We start from the raw sequence: 27679 nt of genomic DNA, 5'->3' as shown, positions 1-27679 counted from the left end.
AAGCAACTACGAGTAAAATTAGGATTAAGTACACTTTTGCCTATGGTAGCAGAGTATTGGGTTGCCTCAGACCCTAGGGATCTGTATAAGTGAAGGCATCGGTACATCATCCTATAGCATCAATACAGTATCCACTTGCCTTCTGTCTATACAATGAAAACAATCGTGGTTTCTGGGTGAGAATAATAGAATGATTATAGGGGGAGTGAGGAATAAAGTAAGGAAAAGGAGGGGGAAGGGATAAAAGGTGACCAGTACTGGGGGACTTGCAAACTAAGAAATGGGTGTAGTGCCGTCTTTGTGATCGATCGGTTGCGATGCTAAATCACTTGGTTGCATAGATGTAATCTTTGTAGTCTTTGGAGGAGGTGTATTCCACCCATGGTAGCCACGTGACCATGAACTCTGAGAGTTTGTCTCTAGAAACCAGGAGAATGTTCTCCATGTTCATGTAGTAGTTAATTCTAGTGAACCATAGTTTTCTTGTGGGCGGGGTTGGGGACCTCCAGAGAGTGGGGATAACTGCCCGTGCTGCGTTGGATAAGTGGCGGAGCAATGATATTTTATGCTTGGCCAATGGGATAGAGGAGTGGGAAAGCAACCAGAAGGCCGGATCAATAGGGACAGAGGCATGGAGTATATCTTGAGAGATGGAAATGACCTCAGCCCAAAAAGGGCGAAGTAGGGGGCAGCTCCACCAAATATGCATTAGGGAGCCGGTGGCGCCAAGGCATCTCCAACATCTGTCCGTCACTACAGGATACATGAAGTGAAGGAGAGAGGGGTGTCTGTACCATCTCATTAGTAGTTTATATTGGGTTTCCCTAACTTGTATGCACACTGAATGTTTGTGGGATTTGAGGAATATCATCCGCCAATCCTTATCCATCAATTGAATCCCCAGGTCCCTCTCCCAGGCCTTCTGGAAGGATGTGGGTGTTTGAGCATCAGCGCTTTGCAATAGTTTGTAGAGTGTAGAGACAGTATGCTGGGGGGAACACCTGGAGACACACAACCTCTGAAACTGTGTTAGTTCCCTTGAAGCCTGGAGATATCTATGCCTGGAATGCAAAAAATGTCTAATCTGTAGATATTTCCAGAAGTCACGCTGTGGGGCGTCCCATTTTAATCGCACCTCTGAAAACTGCTTAACTCCTGAGGGGGTCGCCAACTGGCCCACTCTAAAGAGACCCGCAAGGGCCCAGTCGCTAAAGTGGGAGGGCGTTAAGCCGGGTAAGAAGTCGGGGTTTGCTAGAAAAGAGGTCAACGGATCAAAAGCGGAAGAAAGGAAGGGCCAATTGCGTGCTTTTTTCCAGAAAGAGAGGGTTGCGTTGATAGTTGGGTGGGAGGGAGGGGGCCTGGGCAGGGAGGGGAGCCAAGGGAAGATCTCTGGGAATTGCTGCATGTAGAGCCCCTCTAGAGCCACCCACTGTTTGGTATCTCGACTCCTCGTCCAATCCAGAACCCTATTAAGCAAAATTGCCCAATAATAGAGTCTAATATCTGGTAATTGGAAACCGCCACTCCGGGTGGGACGGATCATGGTGGATCTACTAATTCTGGGTCGTCTCCGAGACCATATGAATTGTTGTGTCAAGAGTTGTATGGACTTGAACCAGGAGTCTGGGATCCGTATGGGGAGGGCTTGCAACTTGTATAGCAGCTTAGGGAGAGTGTTCATTTTTACAACGCTTACTCTCCCCAGCCATGAGAGTGGTTTAAGATACCATCTGCTATAATCAGCTCTGAGTGTTCGGAGAAGGGGTGCGAAGTTCAAATTAAACAAACAGGTCAGGTCTCTCGGCAGCTGTATACCCAGATAGGATAGGTGAGAGGTGTTCCAAGTGAATGGGAAGGATCACTTAAGTTTAGTCACAGTGTCGGGGGTTGCGGAGATGTTCAGGGCGCAGGATTTGGACATGTTAATCTTAAAGTTGGAGAGTTGCCCAAAATGGGTCAGTTCTTGCATGAAGTGGGGAAGGGAGGAGATCGGGTGTGTTATTGTGGCCAATAGGTCATCAGCAAACAGGGAGAGTTTGTGATCTGTATCTCCAACCTTCAGGCCTGTGATGTAGTCATTGGCCCTAATAGCCCTCGCGAAGGCTTCGATACAGAGGACAAAAAGTAAAGGGGATAGTGGGCATCCCTGTCGTGTCCCATTACTTATACAGAAGGGTTCGGATAAGGATCCATTGATTCGGACTCGGGCTGTGGGTGATCTGCAGAGTCCCATAATTCTGCCAAGTGCTAGGGGACCCAGTCCGATGTGCCCCAACACAGACCTCATAAAGCCCCAGCTAACTCTATCGAAAGCCTTTTCGGCGTCGGTAGACAATAACACAGTAGGGGGGCCCCCCTGGGATGCTATATGAATTAGGCTCAGAACCTTAGTGGTATTGTCTTTTGGCCTCGCGGTTCGGGACAAAACCCACCTGATCGTTATGGATCAGGGAGGGCAGGAGTGCATTTAGTCTATTCGCCATTAATTTTGCAAACAGCTTGGCATGGACGTTTAGAAGAGATATGGGCCTATAGCTGGAGCACACCGAGGGGTCCTTGCCGGGCTTAGGCAGTACAGAGATGTGGGCCTCCAGGGATTGGCTTGAAAAATGGGTATCTGCGGAGATGGAGTTAAAGGCCTGGAGAAGGTAGGAGGAGAGGAGGTCTTTGAATTGTTTATAATATGCAAGTGTGAAGCCGTCCGGCCCCGGGTTCTTACCAGAGGGTGTCGAGGCCAGGGCATCCTCCAGCTCTAGCTGGGTAAAGGGTTGTTCCAGTGCCTCTCTGTCCGCAGGTGTTAGGACCGGATAGGATACCTTTTCTAAATATGCTTTCGCCTGTAGGAAGTTATAGGGAGTGGCTGTGTCGTCGGCTCGGTTCTCTAGATTATATAGAAGGGAATAATATTGTTTAAAGCACGCAGCAATTTCAGGGGTCTTGAATCGGAGGGATCCTCCGTTGTCTTTTATGTTGTTAATGTAGAGAGATGTGCGTTGAGCTTTAAGAGCCTGGGCCAGGAGGCGGCCAGGTTTGTTGCCCCACTGGTAGTATTTAGAGTTACATTTGCGGACAGAGAGCTGAATACTATCTGTGAGGGTTTTTTTCAATTGGGCACGGGTGTCAATTAGTTCTAGGTAATCGGTTTCTGAAAGGGACATTTTGTGTGAGGACTCGAGGTGGTGAAGTCGTTCTAGTAGTTTAGTGATTAGTGCTGACCTCTGTTTCTTCATAAACGTCCCCAGCTGTATAAGTTTGCCTCTTATGGTACATTTATGTGCTTCCCATAGAGTAACCTTGGAGACCTCATCGGTGTCGTTAAAGGAGAAAATTTCGTCAGGGCCTTTTCTATTTCACCTTTGCAATATTGGTCCTGTAGTAGTAACTCATTAAGGCGCCAAGTTCATTGGCCCGGAGCTGCCTGGGGAGTTGAGAGGGTCATATGTACTGGGGCGTGGTCAGACCAGGTTATCGAGCCTATGGAGGAATCTATTAGTTGAGGGAGATGTCTATGACTCAGAAATAGATAATCGAGGCGAGAGTAGGCATTGTGCGGGGCCGAGTAGAAGGAGTAGTCTCGATCGGAGGGATGGAGGACTCTCCAGGAGTCAGCCAGCTGGAGGTCATGAAATAGTCGCCTAACCTGTCGATGTCGATGTTGGGACGTCCGGGGGGAGCCGGATGTTGAGTCCAGTGATGGATCCATTATCCAATTCAGGTCTCCCCCCACAACCACAACCCCCGAAAGTAGTGGTTCCACTAAGGTAAGGGCAGAACGTAGAAATGGGATCTGGTCCTTATTTGGGACACAGAGTACAACAAATGTGTATGGGCACATACATATTTTACAGCTGACTATCAAGAGGCGACCTGGGATCGGTTTGTGGACTGTTATGTCTGACAGCTGGAGAGTCCTAGAGAATATTATCGCCACACCTTTGGACTTGGCGTCTGGATTGTTGTTATAAAAGGCCTGGGGGTAGCGGTAGTTAGTCAAGGGTGGGTTCTTGGCGGAAATTTTAAAATGTGACTCCTGGACTAGCGCGACATCCACTCTGTCAGCCCATAGGGACCGCAACAGGGATGCTCTTTTCTCCGGGACGTTAAGGCCTTTCGCATTGATCGATGTTACTTTAACTCTGCCAGGGGATGTCATGGGGGGCGTAGGTCATGATGGGGGATTGCAAGTCCAGAATGGTCAGTGAAAGGGAAGAGTGAGGAGTTGGGGAAGGTATGAAAGGGGTAGAACATAGAGAGAAAAAAAACAACAATAACATTCGAAAAACCCGCGTTGAGGTTACCAATCCAGCTGAGGATTGGAAACCCAAGAGGCATTACTGCCAAGGGCGGGTGCGGGGCGGATAAGGGAGCCTCCGCCTAGGACATCTTGTCAATAAGCAAAAGTAGAGCAAGAATCAATAAACATACATAGTGTTAGCTATTTGTAAACTTTAAACTGTAAACTGTAAACCTCGTTAATATGTAAAATACGTCGAGTGGCCGGCTGCAAGAAATCTCATGATCAGGGAGCAGGAGTTTGCAGTCGACGACTCGTGACATAATAAGGGTGAGGGGGCCGAGCCTCAGCGACAGCGAGATATCGAATGAGGGTCCATCAGTAGTGGGAGATGGTATCACGCTGTGTTCCAGGAAGCCGTGTCCCATCGTAATCATTCTATCAGGTGACGCGTGAGTCCTCGTCAGGAGGGGGACCGTTGGAACTTCTTTTCCCATTCCTCCGCTCCTCTGTCCAAGGAGCTCCGGTGTGCAAGGGTTGGAAAGATGGTAGCTCTGGAGTAGGGAAGTCCCAATCACGCAGGTTAGGTTTCGGGATGCCCAGTCCTGTACAAAATTCCGGGAGATCCGAGAATGAGTTGAGGGTGTGGGTTTTCCCCGACAAGGAGACTTGGAGATTAAAAGGGAAGCCCCATCGATATTTCAATTGGCGTTTACGGAGTTCGTCCGTTAGGGGCTTGAGGGCCTTTCGCTGTTGGAGTGTGTGCCAGGACAAATCTTGATATATTTGGATCGGTGAGCCGTTAAAATCAACCCCGTCGAGTTGACGGACTTTGCGCATGATGTCATCCTTTTGGGAGAAGTAATGCAATCTGCAGATTACATCGCGTGGTCTATCCGCAGAGAGACCCCTTGGTTTCAAGGCTCTGTGGGCCCGATCGAAAGTAATGGTATCGTTGGGGTCGTTGCCCAGGATCTCGTTAAAGATTTTCGTGAGGGCATCTATTAGACCCGTCTGGGGGACATCCTCCGGTAGACCCCGTACACGGATATTGTTTCTTCTCCCTCTGTTGTCCAAATCTGTTAGTCGTGTTTGGAGTGAACGGATCTCTATGGACTGAGCATCAATGATGGTTGTCAACGACTTTAGAAATGTGTCGGAGGAATCCTGGTGATCCTCTAGGCTCGTCACCCGGTCGGAGATGTGAGAGATATCTTGTCTCACGGCCGCCAGCTCACGTCGCACTGTATCTTGCAGATCTTTCTTCGTGGGTAGGTTTTTCATGTAAGCTAGAATATCTTGTAGATCTCTACTTCCTGGGGAGCAAGCGTGTGGTGTTTCCACACCTGGATGAGATAGATGAGGGATCTGTGGTGGGGCGGGGGAGTCCGCATCAGGAGGGTTATCAACCCGGGCGGGTGGGGTAGGTTGTAGAAAGGATCTCATAGCGGATTGTGACATATTTCCTCGCGGGGTTGACGTGTTAGCCTTTTTAGTAGGTCTTTTGTTCCTGGTCATCACTCAACCAGCGGAGGGGGGTTTAGATTCCCTGGAATCGGATTAACGAGGTTGAATTTATTTACATAGCTCGCATAAGAATGCCTTCAGCGGAGCAGCTCCCTGTGGTTTAGCATCAGCAGTGCATTACGGTATCAGTAGCAACAACATCCAGATGTGGTGCAGGACTGGTAGCGCCATTTACTCAAAGTTACAAAAAGACATTCAGATGGTTTCCCTTGAGTGGGTTTAAGTGCACTTCTTTGGTGAATTATCTTAAGGTAGCCACCAGGGGGAGTTTTCTGTGTGAGTAATGGATTTATGAGAGGGCCTTTCTCAGGTGCAGTGAATAATTGAGTCCCCAGCTTCTGGAGAGGGGCTAGGCCGCAACCTGCAGGGGTTTTTTAAGGCCCCCGGCTCCGCGAACCCAGTTCCCGCTATACAAATAATACCCGTGTGTCAATAGGGTATGGGTGGGCGCTGGGGTAAAGGGAATGAGCTTCTGTGGGGATGGTGACAGTCCCGCCGGGGCTGCTGCCTCGTGTAGCGGGGTGAGGCCTCCCGGAATGGTGTGGCCGAAGGCTGAGGGGAGAGCTCTAGCGTCTGCAGGACAAAGGGAGAACGAGTGGTGCCAGCCGTCAGTGGGATCGCCGGGCGGTCCGTGTAGCGGGGCGCACAGTGCTGCGCTGCGGGGCCGCGAATGAGACAGTGGGCTCACGGGTGTCACGGCCGCCGGAGGCCGGCACAGCAGCCTCGGCCCGAGCTCCGTGCGTGGAGCGGACTTACCCTCGGATGCAGGACCTGTCCTCCACTCCTCAGCCGAGGCTTGGTGAGTCCGGGTGGTGTGTTGGGAACCGCCGGGCGCCGTCACGCAGCGGAGGTCCACGTCCGGATGGAGCGATCCGGGCTCCCCTCCAACTCTAGGCCCCGGCTTCCGTCCGGGGAGAAGGCCGCAGTCCGCAGAAGCGCTTAAAAGCGCTTCCCGACTCCGCGGGACTCCCCAGGCTGTGGTGGTAGAGTAAAGGGGTCTGCTTGGTTACCTCCTGGCTATGTGGGGGATAGGTAGAGGGGATATAAGGGCTCTGATTGTGTGTTCACCGGAGGAGCTGAGGTGAAACACAGCCACCTTCCCTGCTAGCCAAACCACGCCCCTCGATGCTACCAAAATTGGTAGCCCTGCCTCCAAGCAGTCCATTGCTCGTTGGCTCAAATTGACTATTCAACAAGCCTATACTTCAGCAGCTCTACAGCTGCTGAGTTCTATTCAGGCCCACTCCACAAGGTCGGTGGGTTCTTCCTGGGCAGCTGCCCGGGGTGTCTCAGCCTTACAGTTGTGCCGGGCAGCTACTTGGTCTGTTTCGAACACGTTCGTTAAGTTCTACAGGTTCGACACCCTGCAGGGGTCTCAGCACTCTTCCATCCGTTCTGGGAGCTTTGGGACGTCCCCATGGTAATCTACTATTCCCCAGTATCCACTAGGATGTAAAAGGAAATAGAAATGTAATACCTACCGGTAATTCCTTTTCTCGTAACCCGTAGTGGATACTGGGCGCCCACCTCAGTGCTTCGTTTCCTGCTTACATGGTTGTAAGTGTTGTTGGTTGGGTTTGCACCGTGATAGTAACTAAGACTTTTCCTAGCCTATCACCCCTAAACTTACTGTTGAGTGGCAATGCTAACTTGACTAAATTATCTCTGGTCAAACAAGCCGTTATTATTCTGCAAGAGGAGGGTTGGAATCGGGATACTCCTCTTGACGATACCAGGGTGCTTGGGGAATTGTCCAAAATACAGCTAAGTGAGATATGGTGAAAATAGGGGGTATACTCGATTGGGCAGATATACCAAGAGGGGATGTTCAAGTCCTGTCATCGATTAACTCCTTGAGTGTTATACAAACAATAAATAATCACCTGCGCTCCTTACTTACAATCAGGCTGCGGAAATCAGACGTGACTTACACCAATCACAAAAATACAATAAAAACACAAATGAGATTTCTGCGCACTGATCAAGGGTATAAGGCACTTAAAAAATGAATGAAATGAATAACCCTTCCGGGTATTGACGTTTAAAATAAATCAGGTAAAAAAAGAGTCTCAATAAAGTCAATTATACTATGGTTAGTCTTTGTGTTGATCTCTCTTAATGATGATAAATCAGACTAAAGATTAGACATGATGTCCCAATGAAGTGGTTTTTCCAACAAAGTCAGACATAAAGTCTTTTATCTGGTCTCGTTCTTGGTCCTCCACTCGTTTAAAAACTTGAACGTGATAAAACTTAGATTCAGTCAGCACCACCGTGATTTAATTCTTTGTCTCTGTCCTCAAGCAATGGTACATGAAAGACAAATAACGGGGGATCATAGTGCAGACTTGTAAAAAAGTTTATTAAAACACGTGTACAATTAAAAAAGACTTAGCATGCGTACCCTCAGTGACCTTCGGTGGAAGGCACAATTTTAGGCGTATAGGGGTGATTAAAGAAGCTTCCCCTATTAAGCTTTACCTTTACCGAGTCCTGGGCCGCAGGAAACACCGTGTTTCCTGCGGCCCAGGACTCGGTAAAGGTAAAGCTTTTTTTTACCTGATTTATTTTAAACGTCAATACCCGGAAGGGTTATTCATTTCATTCATTTTTTAAGTGCCTTATACCCTTGATCAGTGCGCAGAAATCTCATTTGTGTTTTCCTTGAGTGTTATGGCTGGAAATGTTCCGGGTTAGCCATCGCTGGCAACCCCGGAAGATTTCTGGGCATACTACTAAATGATTCCCCGGAGACAGCCGTGCAGCGTGACGGCGCCCGGGAATCAGCATAAGCTATTATGAGTTAAGCTCGCATCCACCCCCCCCCCCCACCCCCCCGGACTCCTGTTGGCCGGGGGGCGTGCTTAACAGTGCAATAACTTATGCTAATTCCCGGCCGCCGCTATGCGTCTGGGACTGAACGCTGTCGCGGGTGATCCCCGTCTGCTCAATCCTGCTCACCACCACCACCCCCCCTGGCTCACACCCCTTTTGCACTTATACACACCTAGCATGCAGGGGTTTTTATTCGCAAAAACCCCCACTGTTTTTTTTTTTTTTTGTTTTTTTGCATCATCACTAACGCTGGAGGTGCCCGCGGGTGATCGCCTTTCTGCACTTCCTCCCTGCACTTTAACCCTTGCACTACCTAATTTTAAAAACACCATGAGAGGTGTGTATTTAAAAAAAAAAAAACACTAAAGGGGGGTTAAGGTTAGATTTCCACATCCTCAACACTTATTTTTATCGTTATCTTCAACTCAGGCATGCTTGTAAAGCTTAATTTCCAACAGCCTGCAGGACTTCCCTGTTAAAACGTTGATGTCTTTACTTGGCCACAGACGTTTGATTTCTACAGTGTACTCAACACTACTTGTATCACATCAAAGGGAGGATGTGTTACACCGGAAGCTGAAATGGGAGATGGATTTGGTCCTGTGTGTCAGGAAGTGTGGGAAGCTGCACTAAGGAGCCCCAGCATATCTACTACCACGGTCCGATTTCAACAAATTCAGCTCTTTATACTCAATAGGGTCTTTATTACACCTGAGCGTTTACTGTGGATAAGGGGGTAGGCGGGACGCTTAATGCCCAAAATGTGACTCGCTAGCTGGTACATTCTGGCACCTACTATGGTCCTGTCCTGTGGTTGCCTCGCTCTTCTTGAATATACACTAGGGATGAGAGACCTAGGTCACTTACAATTTTTGCAGCAAATATGCTTTTTATCTTAGAACTGGCTATGCAGTATATGTACCCCGTTGAGCAACGTACCAGATAGCGCTCATAAATATTATATAGCTTCTCTTGTATTACTACCTGATGTTACCACAATGTATTTTCTGCTCCTGCTATTATCGTTCATTTTATGTCTAGAACATACAAGATGCAATTTTAGAGGCTATTCTGATAATCTACATGTAACAAACAAGTTTTTTGACAGGATGATATGACACGGTTATTGTTCTGTAATGTTTAAATGTTTATTGTTTCTTAAAATCTCAATGAAAAACTATTAAATAAAAAAAAAAAAAATTGTCTGAGGGGGCAATTTAATTCAGCACGAGTCTGGTATGCTCCGCGGATGAGTTCCTGAAGCTATTCAATTGGTAGTGCTGTAAACCAGCCACTTTAGGATTTTTACATCATCTTCAGATGCGAGTAGAAATCCAACATAATTCGTGCCTTGGGCTGATAGTGGTAAACTGCATTTTCTTATGTCCATGCAGGACATGATGCAGGTGGTGGAATAGCTCTGGGCACTTATGCCTGGAGCTGAACAAACTTTCTCTGAATTAAATTGCCTCCACTACTGTTTAATAAGAGAGATATAAAGTTTAATTTTTTTTCCTTTCAGACCCTTGGACAAAATATCCAGGTGACATTGTACTCTCCATCACTTCCACTGTTTGATTACAGTATGCTGGTCATTTTTCTCATATCTGTGTTCACTGTAGCCCTCGGGGGGTACTGGAGCGGATTGTCAGAACTGTAAGTGTGAGAACTATCTTATCATGAAGCATCTGCTTTTTTTTATACTAGTTCTAAAAGATATTTCTCTAACGTCCTAGAGGGTGCTGGGGACTCCGTAAGGACCATGGGGATAGACGGGCTCCGCAGGAGACATGGGCACTTTAAGAAAGAATTTAGTTCCTGGTGTGCACTGGCTCCTCCCTCTATGCCCCTCTTCCAGACCTCAGTTTGATACTGTGCCCAGAGGAGACTGAGTGCTTTTCAGTGAGCTCTCCTGAGTTTACTGATAGAAAGTATTTTGTTAGGTTTTTTATTTTCAGGGAGCTCTGCTGGCAACAGACTCCCTGCATCGAGGGACTGAGGGGAGAGAAGCAGCCCTACTCTCTGAAGCTAGGTCCTGCTTCTTAGGCTACTGGACACCATTAGCTCCAGAGGGATTGGTACGCAGGATCTCACCCTCGCCGTCCGTCCCAGAGCCGCGCCGCCGTCCCCCTCGCAGAGCCGGAAGACAGAAGCCGGGTGAGTATGAGAAGAAAAGAAGACATCACAGGCGGCAGAAGACTTCATGATCTTAACTAGAGGTAACGCACAGCACTGCAGCTGTGCGCCATTGCTCCACACACCTCGCATACTCCGGTCACTGTAAGGGTGCAGGGCGCCGGGGGGGGCGCCCTGGGCAGCATTTGGGACCTCATATTGGCAAAAAGAACACACATATACAGCTGGGCACTGTATATATGTAGGAGCCCCCGCCAAAATTGCTTCTCCCTCAGCACTCACCAGCGCCATTTTTTCTCCACAGCATCGCTGAGAGGAAGCTCCCCGGGCTCTCCCCTGCTGATACACGGTAGAAGAGGGTTGAAAAGAGAGGGGGGCACATAATTAGGCGCAAAAACTATAGCATACAGCAGCTACCTGGTTAACATTAAGTTACTGTGTTATTCCTGGGATATTATAGCGCTGGGGTGTGTGCTGGCATACTCTCTCTCTCTCTGTCTCTCCAAAGGGCCTGGTGGGGGAACTGTCTTCAGAAAGGACATTCCCTGTGTGTGTGGTGTGTCGGTACGCTTGTGTCGACATGTCTGATGAGGAAGGCTATGTGGTAGAGGAGCGGGAGCAAATGAATGTGGTGTCTCCGCCGACGGCGCCGACACCTGATTGGATGGATATGTGGAAGGTTTTAAATGATAATGTTAATTCCTTGCATAAAAGATTTGACAAGGCTGATGCATTGGGACAGTCAGGGTCTCAACCCGTGCCTGACCCTCTGTCACAGGGACCGTCAGGGTCTCATAAGCGCCCACTATCCCAAATTGTTGACACAGATACCGACACGGATTCTGACTCCAGTGTCGATTACGATGATGCAAAGTTACAGCAAAAATTGGCTAAATCCCTTCGATATATGATTATAGCAATAAAGGATGTTTTGCACATCACAGAGGAAACCCCTGTCCCTGACACGAGGGTGTATATGTATAAGGGAAAGAAGCCTGAGGTAACTTTTTCCCCCTCACACGAACTGAATGAGTTAGGTGAAAAAGCTTGGGAATCTCCAGATAAGAAAATGCAGATTTCCAAACGGATTCTTATGGCGTATCCTTTCCCGTCAACGGATAGGCTACGATGGGAATCCTCCCCTAGGGTGGACAAAGCTTTAACACGCATATCCAAAAAGGTAGCCCTGCCATCCCAGGATATGGCTACCCTCAAAGATGCTGCTGATCGCAAACAGGAGGTTACCCTGAAGTCCATTTATACACATTCGGGTACCTTACTAAGACCGGCAATTGCGTCGGCCTGGGTGTGTAGTACTGTAGCGGCATGGACGGATACCTTATCTGAGGAATTGGATACCTAGATTAGGATACTGTATTATTGAACCTGGGGCATATTAAATACGCTGTCCTATATATGAGAGATGCTCAAAGAGACATTAGTCTACTGGGTTCTAGAATAAACGCCATGTCGATTTCTGCCAGAAGGGTCCTGTGGACTCGGCAATGGACAGGTGATGCCGACTCAAAAAGGCATATGGAGGTTTTACCTTACAGGGGTGAGGAATTGTTCGGGGAAGGTCTTTCGGACCTGGTTTCCACAGCTACAGCTGGAAAGTCAAATTTTTTGCCTTATGTTCCCTCACAGCCTAAGAGGGCACCGCATTATCAAATGCAGTCCTTTCGTTCACAAAGAAACAAGAAAGTCTGAGGTGCGTCGTTTCTTGCCAGAGGTAGGGGCAGAGGAAAGAAGCTGCACAACGCAGCTAGTTCCCAGGAGCAGAAGTCCTCACCGGCCTCTACAAAATCCGCCGCATGACGCTGGGGCTCCACTGGCGGAGCCGTGCCCTGTGGGGGCACGTCTTCGGAATTTCAGCCACATGTGGGTTCACTCCCAGGTGGATCCTTGGGCAATAGAAATTGTGTCTCAGGGTTACAAGCTGGAATTCGAAGAGGTGCCTCCTCGCCGGTATTTCAAATCGGCGCTACCATCTTCCCCCCAAGAGAGGGAAATAGTGTTAAACGCAATACAAAAATTGTATCTTCAGCAGGTGGTGGTCAAGGTTCCCCTCCTTCAACAGGGAAGGGGTTATTATTCGACCATGTTTGTAGTCCCGAAACCGGACGGTTCGGTCAGACCCATATTGAATTTAAAATCTCTGAACCTATACTTGAAAAGGTTCAAGTTCAAGATGGAATCGCTAAGAGCGGTCATCGCAAGCCTGGAAGGGGGGGATTTTATGGTGTCACTGGACATAAAGGATGCGTACCTTCATGTCCCCATTTATCCACCTCATCAGGCGTACCTAAGAGTTGCGGTACAGGATTGTCATTACCAATTTCAGACGTTGCCGTTTGGTCTCTCAACGGCCCCGAGGATTTTCACCAAGGTAATGGCGGAAATGCTGGTGATCCTGCGGAAGCAAGGTGTCACAATTATCCTGTACTTGGACGATCTCCTCATAAAAGCGAGATCAAGAGAGCAGTTGCTGAACAGCGTATCTCTTTCACTGAAAGTGTTACATCAACACGGCTGGATTCTCAATATTCCAAAGTCGCAGTTGGTTCCTACGACTCGTCTGCCCTTCTTGGGCATGATTCTGGACACGGACCAGAAGAGGGTTTATCTCCCGATAGAGAAGGTCCAGGAACTCATGAATCTGGTCAAGAACCTATTGAAACCAAAACAGGTGTCAGTGCATCATTGCACTAGAGTCCTGGGAAAGATGGTGGCGTCATACGAGGCCATTCCCTTCGGCAGGTTCCATGCGAGGACTTTCCAATGGGACCTACTGGACAAGTGGTCCGGGTCACATCTTCAGATGCATCGGTTGATCACCCTGTCCCCCAGGGCCAGGGTGTCACTACTGTGGTGGCTGCAGAGTGCTCACCTTCTCGAGGGCCGCAGATTCGGCATTCAGGACTGGATCCTGGTGACCACGGACGCAAGCCTCCGAGGTTGGGGAGCAGTCACACAGGGAAGAAATTTCCAGGGTCTTTGGTCAAGTCAAGAGACTTGTCTTCACATCAACATCCTGGAGCTTAAGGGCCGTATACAACGCCCTACGTCAAGTGGAGACCTTACTGCGCGACCGACCAGTTCTGATCCAGTCAGACAACATCACCGCAGTGGCTCATGTAAACCGCCAAGGCGGCACAAGGAGCAGAGTGACAATGGCGGAAGCCACCAGAATTCTTCGCTGGGCGGAAAATCATGTAAGCACACTGTCAGCAGTGTTCATTCCGGGAGTGGACAACTGGGAAGCAGACTTCCTCAGCAGACACGACCTACACCCGGGAGAGTGGGGACTTCATCCAGAAGTCTTCCCACAGATTGTGAGTCGGTGGGAACTGCCACAGATAGACATGATGGCGTCCCGCCTCAACAAAAAGCTACAGAGGTATTGCGCCAGGTCAAGAGACCCTCAGGCAGTAGCGGTAGACGCCCTAGTGACACCGTGGGTGTTCCGGTCAGTCTATGTATTTCCCCCTCTTCCTCTCATACCAAAGGTGTTGAGGATAGTAAGAAGTAAAGGAGTGAGAACAATCCTCATTGTTCCAGATTGGCCAAGACGGACCTGGTATCCAGATCTGTAGGAACTGCTCACAGAAGATCCGTGGCCTCTTCCTCTAAGACAGGACCTGTTGCAACAGGGACCCTGTCTGTTCCAAGACTTACCGCGGCTGCGTTTGACGGCATGGCGGTTGAACGCCGGATCCTAGCAGAAAAAGGCATTCCGGTTGAGGTTATCCCTACGCTGATAAAGGCTAGGAAGGAAGTAACAGCAAAACATTATCACCGTATATGGCGAAAATATGTTTCTTGGTGTGAGACGAAGAATGCTCCTAAGGAAGAATTCCATCTGGGTCGTTTCCTTCACTTCCTACAAACTGGAGTGAATTTGGGCCTTAAATTAGGTTCCATTAAGGTCCAGATTTCGTCCCTATCCATTTTCTTTCAAAAAGAATTGGCTTCTCTCCGAGAAGTTCAGACTTTTGTAAAGGGAGTGCTGCATATTCAGCCTCCTTTTGTGCCTCCGGTGGCACCTTGGGATCTTAACGTGGTTTTAAGTTTCCTAAAGTCACACTGGTTTGAACCACTTAAAACGGTGGAGTTGAAATATCTCACGTGGAAGGTGGTCATGTTATTAGCCTTGGCTTCAGCTAGGCGAGTGTCTGAATTAGCGGCTTTGTCACATAAAAGTCCCTATTTGGTTTTCCATATGGATAGAGCAGAATTGCGGACCCGTTCGCAATTTCTGCCAAAAGTGGTTTCATCTTTTCATATGAACCAACCTATTGCGGTGCCTGTGGCTACACGTGACTTGGAGTATTCCGAGTTACTTGATGTGGTCAGGGCTTTGAAAATTTACGTAGCCAGAACGGCTAGAGTCAGGAAAACTGAAGCGCTATTTGTCCTGTATGCATCCAACAAGATTGGTGCCCCTGCTTTAAAGCAAACTATTGCTCGCTGGATTTGTAACACGATTCAGCAAGTGCGTTCTACGGCTGGTTTGCCGTTACCAAAATCGGTCAAGGCCCATTCCACTAGGAAGGTGGGCACTTCTTGGGCGGCTGCCCGGGGGGTCTCGGCACTACAGCTTTGTTGAGCTGCTACTTGGTCGGGTTCAAACACTTTTGCAAAATTCTACAAGTTTGATACCCTGGCTGAGGAGGACCTCATGTTTGCTCAATCGGTGCTGCAGAGTCATCCGCACTCTCCCGCCCGTTTGGGAGTTTTGGTATAATCCCCGTGGTCCTTACGGAGTCCCCAGCATCCTCTAGGACGTTAGAGAAAATAAGATTTTATTTACCGGTAAATCTATTTCTCGTAGTCCGTAGAGGATGCTGGGCGCCCGTCCCAAGTGCGGACTTCTTCTGCAATACTTGTATATAGTTATTGCTTCAATAAGGGTTATGTTATAGTTGCATCGGTCTTGAACTGATGATATGTTGTTTTATACTGTTAACTGGGTAGTTATTACAAGTTATACGGTGTGAAATACAAAAGGGATTTTTCCACGCACTCTGCTGGCTGTTAGTAAGAAGAACTATATACACTATGTAATAATAGAAAATTTAGAGCTCTTCGTTACAGATGTTTTGCAAAAGATATGATAAGCCTCCAGGCCACTTCACGGCTGCTCTATTACTGGAGGTCCCTAACTAAGCATAAGTCCAGGGCTTGGACCCCACAAAGTCGGCTCAGGCCCGACCACCCTAGGGCAGCACACCATTGAAATACTAAAGTGTTAATATGTGTTTTATTTAGCACTTATGTAACACTCCTATTTTTTCACTAATATTACTCTTTTGAGTATTTTATTAACACCCTTATTTTTGTAGCACTTTCTAACCCATAGCTTCTGCTTCTTTCTTAACACATATTAACACTTTAGTATTTCAATGGTGTGCTGCCCTAGGATGGTCGGGCCTGAGCCGACTTTGTGGGGTCCAAGCCCTGGACTTATGCTTAGTTAGGGACCTCCAGTAATAGAGCAGCCGTGAAGTGGCCTGGAGGCTTATCATATCTTTTGCAAAACATATGTAACGAAGAGCTCTAAATTTTCTATTATTACATAGTGTATATAGTTCTTCTTACTAACAGCCAGCAGAGTGCGTGGGAAAAATCCCTTTTGTATTTCTTGTCTAGAGTAACCCCCTCCCGCAGCACCTGGGGATTGTTACCAGCTTGATTAGAGCAGTTTTCCACTATTTATTGCAGTTCAGTGAGGCATAGATGGAGCCAGCATTAGGAGGGCATGCTGGGTCCTGTGGTGCCATTTGGAGGATACAGGGGTGCCTCCAGGTAAACTAGCTCTCAATCTGGATATGTTTTGTATGTGCCATTATCATGTGGCCATACATTAAGCAATTGTATGACCCATAGTGGATGTTATTATTATTATTATTATTATTGTTATTATGCTGTGCATGGGTTTGGGGAGTGGTACCCCCCCAGGTCTGGTGGGGCTGGGCCACCTTGGGGTAGCATGCCATATTATTTATTTAGCACTTATGTAACACTCCTATTTTTTCACTAATATTACTCTTTTGAGTATTTTATTAACACCCTTATTTTTGTAGCACTTTCTAACCCATAGCTTCTGCTTCTTTCTTAACACATATTAACACTTTAGTATTTCAATGGTGTGCTGCCCTAGGGTGGTCGGGCCTGAGCCGACTTTGTGGGGTCCAAGCCCTGGACTTATACTTAGTTAGGGACCTCCAGTAATAGAGCAGCCGTGAAGTGGCCTGGAGGCTTATCATATCTTTTGCAAAACATATGTAACGAAGAGCTCTAAATTTTCTATTATTACATAGTGTATATAGTTCTTCTTACTAACAGCCAGCAGAGTGCGTGGGAAAAATCCCTTTTGTATTTCTTGTCTAGAGTAACCCCCTCCCGCAGCACCTGGGGATTGTTACCAGCTTGATTAGAGCAGTTTTCCACTATTTATTGAAGTTATACGGTGTGATTGGCGTGGCTGGTATGAATCTTGCCCTTGGATTAACAAAATCCTTTCCTCGTACTGTCCATCTCCTCTGGGCACAGTTTCTCTAACTGAGGTCTGGAGGAGGGGCATAGAGGGAGAAGCCAGTGCACACCAGGAACTAAATTCTTTCTTAAAGTGCCCATGTTTCCTGCGGAGCCCATCTATCCCCATGGTCCTTACGGAGTCCCCACGGTCCTTACGGAGTCCCCAGCATCCTCTACGGACTACGAGAAATAGATTTACCGGTAAGTAAAATCTTTTTTTTTTTTTTTTTTTTATGTATTTTTAGTCAATATTTCCAAACACCCTTATTATTACAAATGTATTTTTTCAACCAATGGTCACTTTTTCCTTTTGTAATGGGTTTGTCTTGCAGAATAGACAAATAAAATGACCTGCCCATCCGCATATTTACGTGTATAAATGTACTGAGAATTTTGTATTCCTGTCCGACAAGACTGCAGTATTTGACTGTAACCTTATAAACCGTTAATGTGGAAGGGGTTGGAGAGTGTCGTTTGTACATGAAGCGGAGGGTGATTCACAAAGACAGCCTTTGGATCTGTGTTGCCAGATTTATTTCCTTGTAGTGAATAATGGAGTAGGGGGTCGCACAGGTATGTTTGCTGAAGATCTAGAACAAAATGGCGCTCACTCTTAAACTAAAGGATATAATAAAAATGCATATGCAAGTGTTTCAAAATAAAATACAAATTTATTTGATGTAAAATAGATACAAATGTTATCTGTATAGCTATGTGTGTGAAAAAATCATAATACCGGTATACATAGACAAATCACATAAAACAACGAGAACACAACATTTTAAGACAAATAATAAAATTAAATGGGTGAAGGTAGAAACGCTTATGCGTTTTACTCTATCTTCAGATTAGTTTTTTCCTGGTTGTGACATAAGTATCGCTTGATTACAGTATTTAAAACGCACTTTGAGCTGTGAACTTGAAAGATTAAGTGCCTTTCGTGCACAATTGTACAGTCTCTTCCATTAAGAGCGTGTGGCAGGGTATAGTCTTTGAGCGGGTCTACACTGAAAGACGGTCCCGCTGGCGGAGATGGATGCTGCAGTAGTAGCGGAGGTTCAGGAGTCTGCCGGCAGACTGTAAAAACCGAGCTTTGGGGATTAGCGTATAGCGTGTCTGGATCCGTTGCTCGGCAATCTAAGCGTTTCGCCTGTGGATCAGGCTTCGTCAGGATGCCAGATTGTTCCTATCCCACGTCAATTTATTCCTCCTTGTTGCCCTTTTTCCGCAATTGGTAAATGATGTCACTTCTGCCCTCACTTTGCTTTGTGCAAAACCTCGTATTCTCTCCTTAAGCAGAACATTAGTTTCTAGAAAGGTTTCTAGTTTGAAATGTTATATTAGCGCCGTATTCATATAAAAGGTCACCATCCTACAACATTTAAGAATGCTGTATTAGCGCTGTAGTTGTTATAAAGTATAATACTTTAGGAGTACATACGAAAAAACAGACATACACACACACATACATACAAACAAATAAACAACACCGAGTGTGAAAATAAATAATTAAATATACTAAATTAAAAGCGCCTGTAACGACTAATAAAAAAGTTTACATTTATGAATATTTAGCGATATATGTTCATATAGTATTACTTTTATATTTTATCTTTGTTATTGTTGGTGATATTGATATTAAAATAAATATAAGTCAGATTAATATATTCTAGTTTATTGTTTACATAGTGAATTAATAGATTTACTATTTCTCCAACACTTATTTTTGTGTTTTTATTTTAGGTTATTGAAATGTACTGCTCTAAGAGGATGAGCTCCGTTTACTTGATAAAGTTGCTTGTTATAACAACATAAACCTGTGACAGTATCTAAAATGTATTTAAAATGTAGCCATTTTCTTTGGGTTTGATCTGATATAGTGACTAAGTAGTGAAAAAGGAGTTGTTGCAATTCTTTCGATGGTTACTTTATTATCTTATAGAATATTTCCTATCTATTTCAAAAAGGGGTTTGTTCAGAGGTATTTTAAAATAACTTTTTCTTCTGTTGAATAATTTTTCAGGAATGGATGCAGTTCAAAGTCTACATTTAGTCCTTTTGGGGTGGATGCTGCAGTATCATTGACGAGAACAGAAGAAGAAATTAAACTCATTAGGAAAAAACTGAAGCCACTAGAAGATTTAACAGACTTAAACTCTGGAAGATCTCACAGAGAACAAACTAAGAAAAATAGAAGATGTTATTAAAGAGAGACATTTTCCAGAGACATTGAAGAATATAAAGGAGACTACCGCAACTGTCTACAATTAATAGAGGGAGAAGAGTCAAAAAAGAAGAAGATATCTCCTACAAAAGAAATTATACCTATAATAATAGACGACCATATGAAGCAGAAAGAAAGAATCACCACTCCACAGAACATTGGAATTATCGGGGCCATGAAGAGCAATAACGCTATTTTCCACATGACAGATACCCCATAAACAGGTATCATAGGGATAAGGAAGAATGCCAAATAAAAAGGAAAAAAAGAAAAGAATGAAGTTTGCACAGGAGAGGTGGAGCAGACATGTATACACATAATCAAGATAATAGGCACCAGAGAATACAATATCCATCAGCAGCTGTACTAACACAGAGCTTCAATAAAGGCAAAGAAGATCACCAAGAAATATTGAATACGTCAGCAAGAACACTTATGGAAAGGTTGAACAAAAGGATCAAAAGAATGATAAGAGAAGAAGAGGAGGAGGGAATCGACACAGAAAATGAACAAGACAACACTGAACAATTTCTCAATACTTTTTTTTTAGAACTAGCACAAAAAAAATCAGTCCTTCAGAAGTACAGGGACCATTCCAAAGGTGATCATCAACTCCAAGGAAAAAAGGAGGAGGAGGAGAAGAAGAAGAAGAAGAAGAAAAAAAAGCTCAAGCACTGCAAACGGGGAAAGCGAGGAGGAGCCAAGAACAAGCCAAAAGAAAAAACAGAAGAAAACAAAGAAGAAACAGAAAAGGGGGATATTCAACCTAAGTCAATATAGCCTCAACACCACAGAGATCACCGTTTTGAAAAAAATGCCTGAAGTTCTCCCCTACCAACTGTCTTAATAAATTTGACACATTCATCGATCTGCAAAAATGTATAAGAAAAATTACTTTAAAGAAATTCTTCAGCAGAATGGACCAATCCAAGGGAGGGAGAAAAGAAGAAAACCTTACAGAAGACATTTTTACACACACAGAATTAAAGGAGAATTACACCTTCTACCCCTACCATCTGAAGGGACACTTACTAAATACTTTTCAGAAATTGGTGGAGGAGGACATAAGATGATTCCCAGACAACATGGGAATAAGACAGAAGCCTAATCTGTCAAAAAAGGAAAGTGAAGCTTTAAGGAATCTAAAGGATAACGACAAAATAGTCCTAAAACAAGCAGGTAAGGGAGGAGGAACCGTCATCATGGATCGAGAGAAATATGATGAAGAGGCTTGGAAACTCCTGGGACATACCCAAACATACCAGCCGTTGAAGAAAGATCCAACCACTGAATACAGCAAAGCACTGACTAATATGCTGAAACAAGCAATGGAAGAGGGAGTATTAACAAAAGAAGAATATATCTTCCTTGATCAAAAACATCCGAAAATGCCCGTGTTTTACCACCTACCAAATGTTCATAAAGACCAACAGCATCCACCCAGAAGACCAATAGAAGCAGGAATTGATTCCCTGACATCACACCTTTCCTGCTACATAGATCACTTCTTAAAACCCATGGTAACAAAACAGCGGAGTTACCTTAAAGACAAGTACTGAGTCTCCTCGATAAGACAACATGGAAGGACACTTATATACTTGCGACATGTGATATAAAATCACTATATACCTGTATCAGACATGAAGATGGATGTAAGAATGTCCAAAAAATACTGATGGAAGATACCGGTTTAGAGGAAAAACAAATCTCCTTCATTCTGGAAGGGATTACATTCATTCTGAAACACAACTATTTCTGGTTTGGGGAACAATTCTTCATCCAGACACGAAGAACAGCGATGGGGACAAATTTTGTGCCATCAAATTCCAATCTCTTCCTGGCACAGTGGGAGAATGAGAGGATATGGACGAATAACGACCACCTGACAAATGTAAAAGTTTGGGCCCGGTATATAGATGAAGTGCTTATAATATGGGATGGACAAGAAGACGAACTATGCAATTTCATGGAAAAGTTAAATCAGAATCTGGTAAACTTAGAATTTACACAAGCGATGAGTAGGACTATTATCAACTTTCTTGATCTCACTATATTTATCCAGAATAAAAAAATTGAGACCAGAACTTATATGAAGCCTGTTGACTGCAACAACTACCTTGATGCAAGAAGCAATCATCACCCCCAATGGCTCTCAAACATACCCAAAGGACAGATGAGGAGAATTAAAAGAAATTGTTCCAGGATAGAAGACTGCGAAGAACAAACTCAAAATCTGATGAACCAATTTATAAAGAAAAATTACAACATCAACAAATTAAAGAAAGACCAAGGAGAAATAGAAATCATAACCAGGACAGATCTTCTACAATACAAGTAGCAAAAAAGAAAGAAATACGGACCTATCATTCATCACTAACTGTTCAGGACAAAGAAACCTACTAGAAACGAGTATAAAAAAACATTGGCATATTCTCATGACTGATGACGGACTAAAATCCTCACTTCCCCCACAACCAAGGATTATATATAGGAGAGCACCGACGATTGGAAAAAGTCTTGTAAGGAGTCATCTGAAAACAGAACAAAAAGGGAAAAAGACGTGGCTTGGAAACACGGAACCCGTATTCTACAACTGCAATAATTGTACAGCATGTAATAAAACTGGAAAATGAACAACTAAACCCATCAGAAGTATCTCTTCATGGACCACAAACAAAATATTCGAAGTAAAAGAGAAAATCACATGGAATTCCAAAGGGGTTATATATCTTCTTACATGCTCCTGCGGTTTACAATGTGTAGGCAAGACCATCCGCAAACTACATATCAGAATCAATGAACATTTAAACAATATTAGGAATGAGAAAGATAACCACAACATTCCGAAACACTTATGCATGGGAGTGACCCCGCAACCTTGGTATGCACAGGACTAAAGCATGTAAGGAAACCATGGAGAGGTGGGGATTGGGACGCAAACCTCTTAAAAGAAGAAGCAAGGCTTATTTTCGAATTGGATACCCTAACCGCAAAAGGACTAAATGTAGACTTTGAACTACATCCATTCCTGAAAGTGGAATCCCTATCTCTCCATAGCTGCTACTCTGTCTAAACTAATTAGTGTAAGCGCAGTCCTCTAAACAAACCTTAGCACCCATGTTTACTGAAGATGGCTGTAGCATTGCAAATTGTAGAACATTATTGCTTAGTCTGAGTTTGCTTTTTCATTGAAATATAGATTGTACATTTCACAAATGCAAAATAACTTGTGTTAATATTACAGGGAAGATTTGAGACCCTCCTCAAGTTTAGGTGAACCAGAAGGCAGTAAAAAGAAAGATGAAAACGTGACGTTCACTCCTCTCACCGTCATCCTGTTTGTTATCATATGTTGCGTCATGCTGCTGCTCCTCTATTTCTTCTATAAGTGGCTGGGTAAGAATTCCGTTTCTTACATGCTTTGATGTCTGAAAAGTGAATAACACATTAGAGGTCTTGTTCTAGCTGCAGAATATATTGACGCACAGTGCGTTTAGTTTTTTTCACCTATTTGACCACCAAGCTTATTACACTGTTTACACCCACATGCCACGCTTGGGAGCTGTTGTGTAAAACCATTATGTGTTTATATTTGTAGATGCACAGAAAATGTGTGGAGTGTAGCGTTTACTCTGATTTTTGTTTTTTCCAGACAAGGTGATGTTCACTGAGGAGGACACATTTTAATTAAAGGGGAAAATAATGTGTACATTAACCTGCTGCATATTATTTAAACTATTTTTTTTAATTTACTCTTAATTCTCCTCTAAGGCAGGGGTTCGTGGCTAGCTCGGTGGGTGCCGGCGGTGCCTGGCTAGCCCGTGGCGCCTGTGTAGCCTGCGGGTGCCGGTAGTGACTTTCTCTCGCTGTATTTGGGGCATATGCCTCTGGTGGTATGAGGGCATGCCCCTCTGGTGTTGGTCCGAGAGCATGCCTCTCTGATGGCGGGGGGGCATGCCTCTATGGTAGGGATTCCTGCCTTGCCTGGGGTGCTGCAGGGGCACATGTTTTGCCCTGGGGGCGCCTGTCTTTCCTGTGGGCGGCTGGGGGCGCCTGTCTTTCCTGGGGGCGGCTGGGGGCGCCTGTCTTTCCTGGCGGCGGCTGGGGGCTTTCTGGCTGTTGTGGAGCTGCAATTCCCAGCATGTCCTGCCGCAGTTTTAGCATTCTTCAATAGCAGCACTGTGGCAGGGCATGCTGGGTTGTGTGGTTCCGCGCCCTGTGGAGGGCCGCATGTTTAACCCACTGGACTAGAAAAACCATTTCAGCTCATATAACGCCTACAATTTGCTGCCATTGAGAACTGGCAATACTATAAATGACAGAGAAGTATTGTTAATCCTGCACCGATTAAGATTACTTTGAAGTATGTCTCACTATCTGGTGTCTGGGTTGGTGGTGCTCCCCTGAGGAAAGATAAGAATGGTAAAGGAGCTTCCTTTTTATGCAAGTGAGCAAAAAAAGGGAAAATACATTTCTCGTACATCCTAGAGGATGCTGGGGACGACATCAAGACCATGGAGTATAGACGGGATCCGCAGGAGACATGGGCACTCTAAAGACTTTTCATTGGGTGTGAACTGGCTCCTCCCTCTATGCCCCTCCTCCAGATCTCAGATTTAGAAATGTGCCCAGGTCGATTGGATGCACTCTGAGGAGCTCTACTGAGTTTCTCTGAAAAGACTTATGTTAGGTTTTTTTATTTTCAGGGAAATCTGCTGGCATCAGACTCCCTGCTTCATGGGACTGAGGGGGCAGAAGCAGAACCAACTTCCTCAGAGTTTCATGGCTCTGCTTCTGGCTGACAGGACACCATTAGCTCCTGAAGCGAACTGAACGTTAGCCGTGTCTAGATGCTCACTCCCACAGCACGCCGTCACCCCCTCACAGAGCCAGAAGTCCGAAGACAGGTGAGTATAAGAAGAATGATCTTCTATCAAGTAAGTGACTGCTGAGGTGCGGCGCAGCTGGCGGGAGCGCAGCGCGCCATTGCTGCCCACACACACAGGCACTGCAGGGCGCGGGGGGGCGGGCGCCCTGGGCAGCAAGAAAAATAGCTCAAACTGGCTAAAAGGGGGCATAAGTTGCCGCTGGCACAGCCCTACCCCCGCCAGTATAAATATTAGTGTTTGTATGAGTGTAAGGACCCGCCATTGCGGGGGCGGAGCTCTTCCTCAGGCAGGCAGCACACTACTCAGCGCCATTTTCTCTCTCTCCTCAGGCTGCAGAGAACACGCTGGTCCTCTCCTCCACTTCTGACAAGTACAGGGTGCTATTAAAGGGGGGCACAAAGCGATTATGGTGCATTTAATAGTGTATATTACTATTTAAAAAGCGCTGTTAGGCTGTGGACAGACTGTGTTCACAGGAAGTACTGGCGCTGGGATTGTGAACTGGCTGCTCCTATCCTGTGTCCCTCTGACAGATTTTACTGTGGGTCTGTCCCTAAAATAAGTCCCAGTGTGTCTGTTGGTGTGCTGTACACGTGTGAGGCATGTCTGAGGCAGGGAGTTCCTCCCCGGAGGAAGCCATTTTAGGGACACAGAGTTGTAATGTGGTTGCGCTACAGGCACACCAAGAGCCTGCAAAAGGCGAAAGAGATACGTGACAGTATGCATCTGATTAACCGTTGATTAGATAAGTATGAATCTAAGGCTGCATGCTGGAGAAAATCTGTGGAAGATGGGATTTTTCAGGATGCTGTTATTCCTTATGCGGGCGGCCCCTCTGGGTCACATAAGAGACCATTTGCAAATGTTGTAAACACTGATACCGACACGGATTCTGACTCGTGTCGACCATAGTGAATCCAGAGAGAGAGATTATAAATTGGCAAAAAATATACAATATATGATTGTGGCTATAAGGGACTTGTTGGAGGTTACAAAAAACACTCCTGTACCTCAGGAGAAGGCGTATTTATGTAAGGAAAAGAAGTCCAAAGTCATGTTCCCCCCTTCAGACGAACTAAATGCTCTGTTTGAAGGGATGTGGGTGAACCCTGATAAAAGATTTCGTATTCCCAGAAGGATTCACATAGCTTACCTTTTCCCGGCTGAGGACAGGAAAAAGTGGGAGTCACCCCCTGTGTTAGACGGGTGTGGTTCATCAAATCGACAGTGTCTAGGTCGACAATGTTTAGGTCGACCACTATAGGTCGACAGTCACTAGGTCGACATGGATGGAAGGTCGACAGGGTTTCTAGGTCGACATGTGCTAGGTCGACAGGTCTAAAGGTCGACATGAGGATTTTTTTTTTTTTTGTGTCGTTTTCTTCGTAGAGTGACCGGGATCCCAAATTAGTGCACTGCGTCCTCTCGCATGGCTCGCTTCGCTCGCCATGCTTCGGGCATGGTGCCTTCGCTTCGCTCGGCACACTTTACCGTTCCAATCGTAGTCCACGTGGATCGTTAAGTATGAAAAAATTCAAAAAAAGAAAAAAAATGTGAACAACTCATGTCGACCTTTAGACCTGTCGACCTAGCACATGTCGACCTAGAAACCCTGTCGACTTCCATCCATGTCGACCTAGTGACTGTCGACCTATAGTGGTCGACCTAAACATTGTCGACCTAGACACTGTCGATCTTCAGACCGTTGACAAAGAAGGTAATTCTCCCTGCTCCTGGCACGGCTTCTCTTAAAGAGTCGGCAGACCGCAAAATGGAAACGACATTGAAATCCATTTATGTTACCAATGGTACACTGATTAGGCACACTATTGCCTGCGCATGGGTGAGTCGCGCTATTGAAAAATGGTCAGAAAGCGTGTCATCAGAAATTGACACGATTGATAAAGATGAGATACTCCTTAAGTTAGGGAATATCAAGGACGCTGCCGCCTACATGATGCAAGCAATGAAGTTTATTGGACTCTTGAGTTCACAGGACGCAACCATGGCAGTATCAGCTAGGCGGGCATTGTGGATTCGCCAGTGGAACGCGGATGCAGATTCCAAAAGAAACATGGAAGCTCTCCCATATAAAGGTGAGGCCTTATTTGGCGATGGCCTGGATGCGTTAGTCTCGGCGTCTACCCCAGGTAAGTCGACATTTTTGCCCTCTGCGCCTGCACCGGCAAAAAAGACCTATCACCCGCAAATGCAGTCCTTTCGGCCCAATAAATACAAAAAGTCTAGAGGTTCCCCCTTCTTTGCAGGTAGGGGAAGGGGAAAGAAGCCCACAGCGGCTCCAGGTTCCCAAGAACAGAAGTTTACCCCTACTTCTGCCAAATCCCCAGCATGACGCTGGAGCTCCCTTGCGGGAGGCCGCTCGGGTGGGGCACGTCTCAGACTCTTCAGCCTGGATTGGATTCTGTCTGGCCTGGATCCCTGGGTGTTGCAAATAGTATCCCAAGCTGGAGTTTCAAGACGTTCCCCCATGCCGATTTTTCAAATCGACCTTGCCAGTTTCTCCGTCAGAAAGAGAAGCAGTAACAGCGGCAATCCAAAAATTGTCAAGACCAGGTCATAGTCCTGGTACCGTTGTCACAACAAGGGAGGGGTTTTTATTCAAGCCTCTTTGTGGTTCCGAAGCCGGACGGCTCGGTCAGACCGATCCTAAATCTAAAGGATCTGAATGGTTACTTAAAGAGGTTCAAGTTCAAGATGGAATCACTTCGGGCAGTGATTGCCAGTCTGGAGGAGGGGGACTACTTGGTGTCGGTGGACATAAAGGATGCTTACCTGCATGTTCCCATTTATCCTCCTCACCAGGTTTATCTGAGATTCGCGGTTCAGGATTGCCATTACCAATTCCAGACGTTACCTTTCGGTCTCTCCACGGCGCCGAGGGTATTCACCAAGGTGATGGCGGAGATGATGGTTCTCCTTCGTCAGAAAGGAGTCAATATAATTCCTTATCTGGACGACCTCCTGATAAAGGTGAGATCCAGGGAGCAGTTGTTACAAAACATATCACTCTCTCTGTCAATACTCCAACAACACGGGTGGATCATAAATTACCCGAAGTCACAGTTGGAACCGACGACAAGGTTGTCTTTCCTCGGGATGATTCTGGACACAGAAGTTCAGAGAGTATTTCTTCCGCTGGAAAAGGCTCTGGAAATCCAGAAAATTGTAAAACAGATATTGAAACCATCAAGTGTGTCGATCCATCAGTGCATTTGGTTGTTGGGGAAGATGGTGGCGGCGGCCTACGAGGCCATACAGTTTGTCAGGTTCCAT

At 45.9% G+C, this 27679-nt stretch overlaps 1 protein-coding gene across 2 annotated transcripts in view; it reads left to right on the top strand.

Annotated features, from left to right (window-relative positions):
• SPPL2A (signal peptide peptidase like 2A) overlaps positions 1-27679 on the top strand; it is a 133459-nt gene that overhangs the window by 50458 nt on the left and 55322 nt on the right. For both annotated transcript variants that reach the window (XM_063926004.1, XM_063926003.1), the window contains exons 5-6: positions 10119-10252; positions 22741-22892. In XM_063926004.1, coding sequence (XP_063782074.1) covers positions 10119-10252; positions 22741-22892 — 286 coding nt within the window. The remainder of the gene's footprint in view (positions 1-10118; positions 10253-22740; positions 22893-27679) is intronic.

This window comes from Pseudophryne corroboree, chromosome 6 (genome assembly GCF_028390025.1).
Source record: "Pseudophryne corroboree isolate aPseCor3 chromosome 6, aPseCor3.hap2, whole genome shotgun sequence".
In the NCBI taxonomy this organism is placed as follows: Eukaryota; Metazoa; Chordata; class Amphibia; order Anura; family Myobatrachidae; genus Pseudophryne; species Pseudophryne corroboree.
This window is presented reverse-complemented; position numbering and strand designations above follow the sequence as displayed.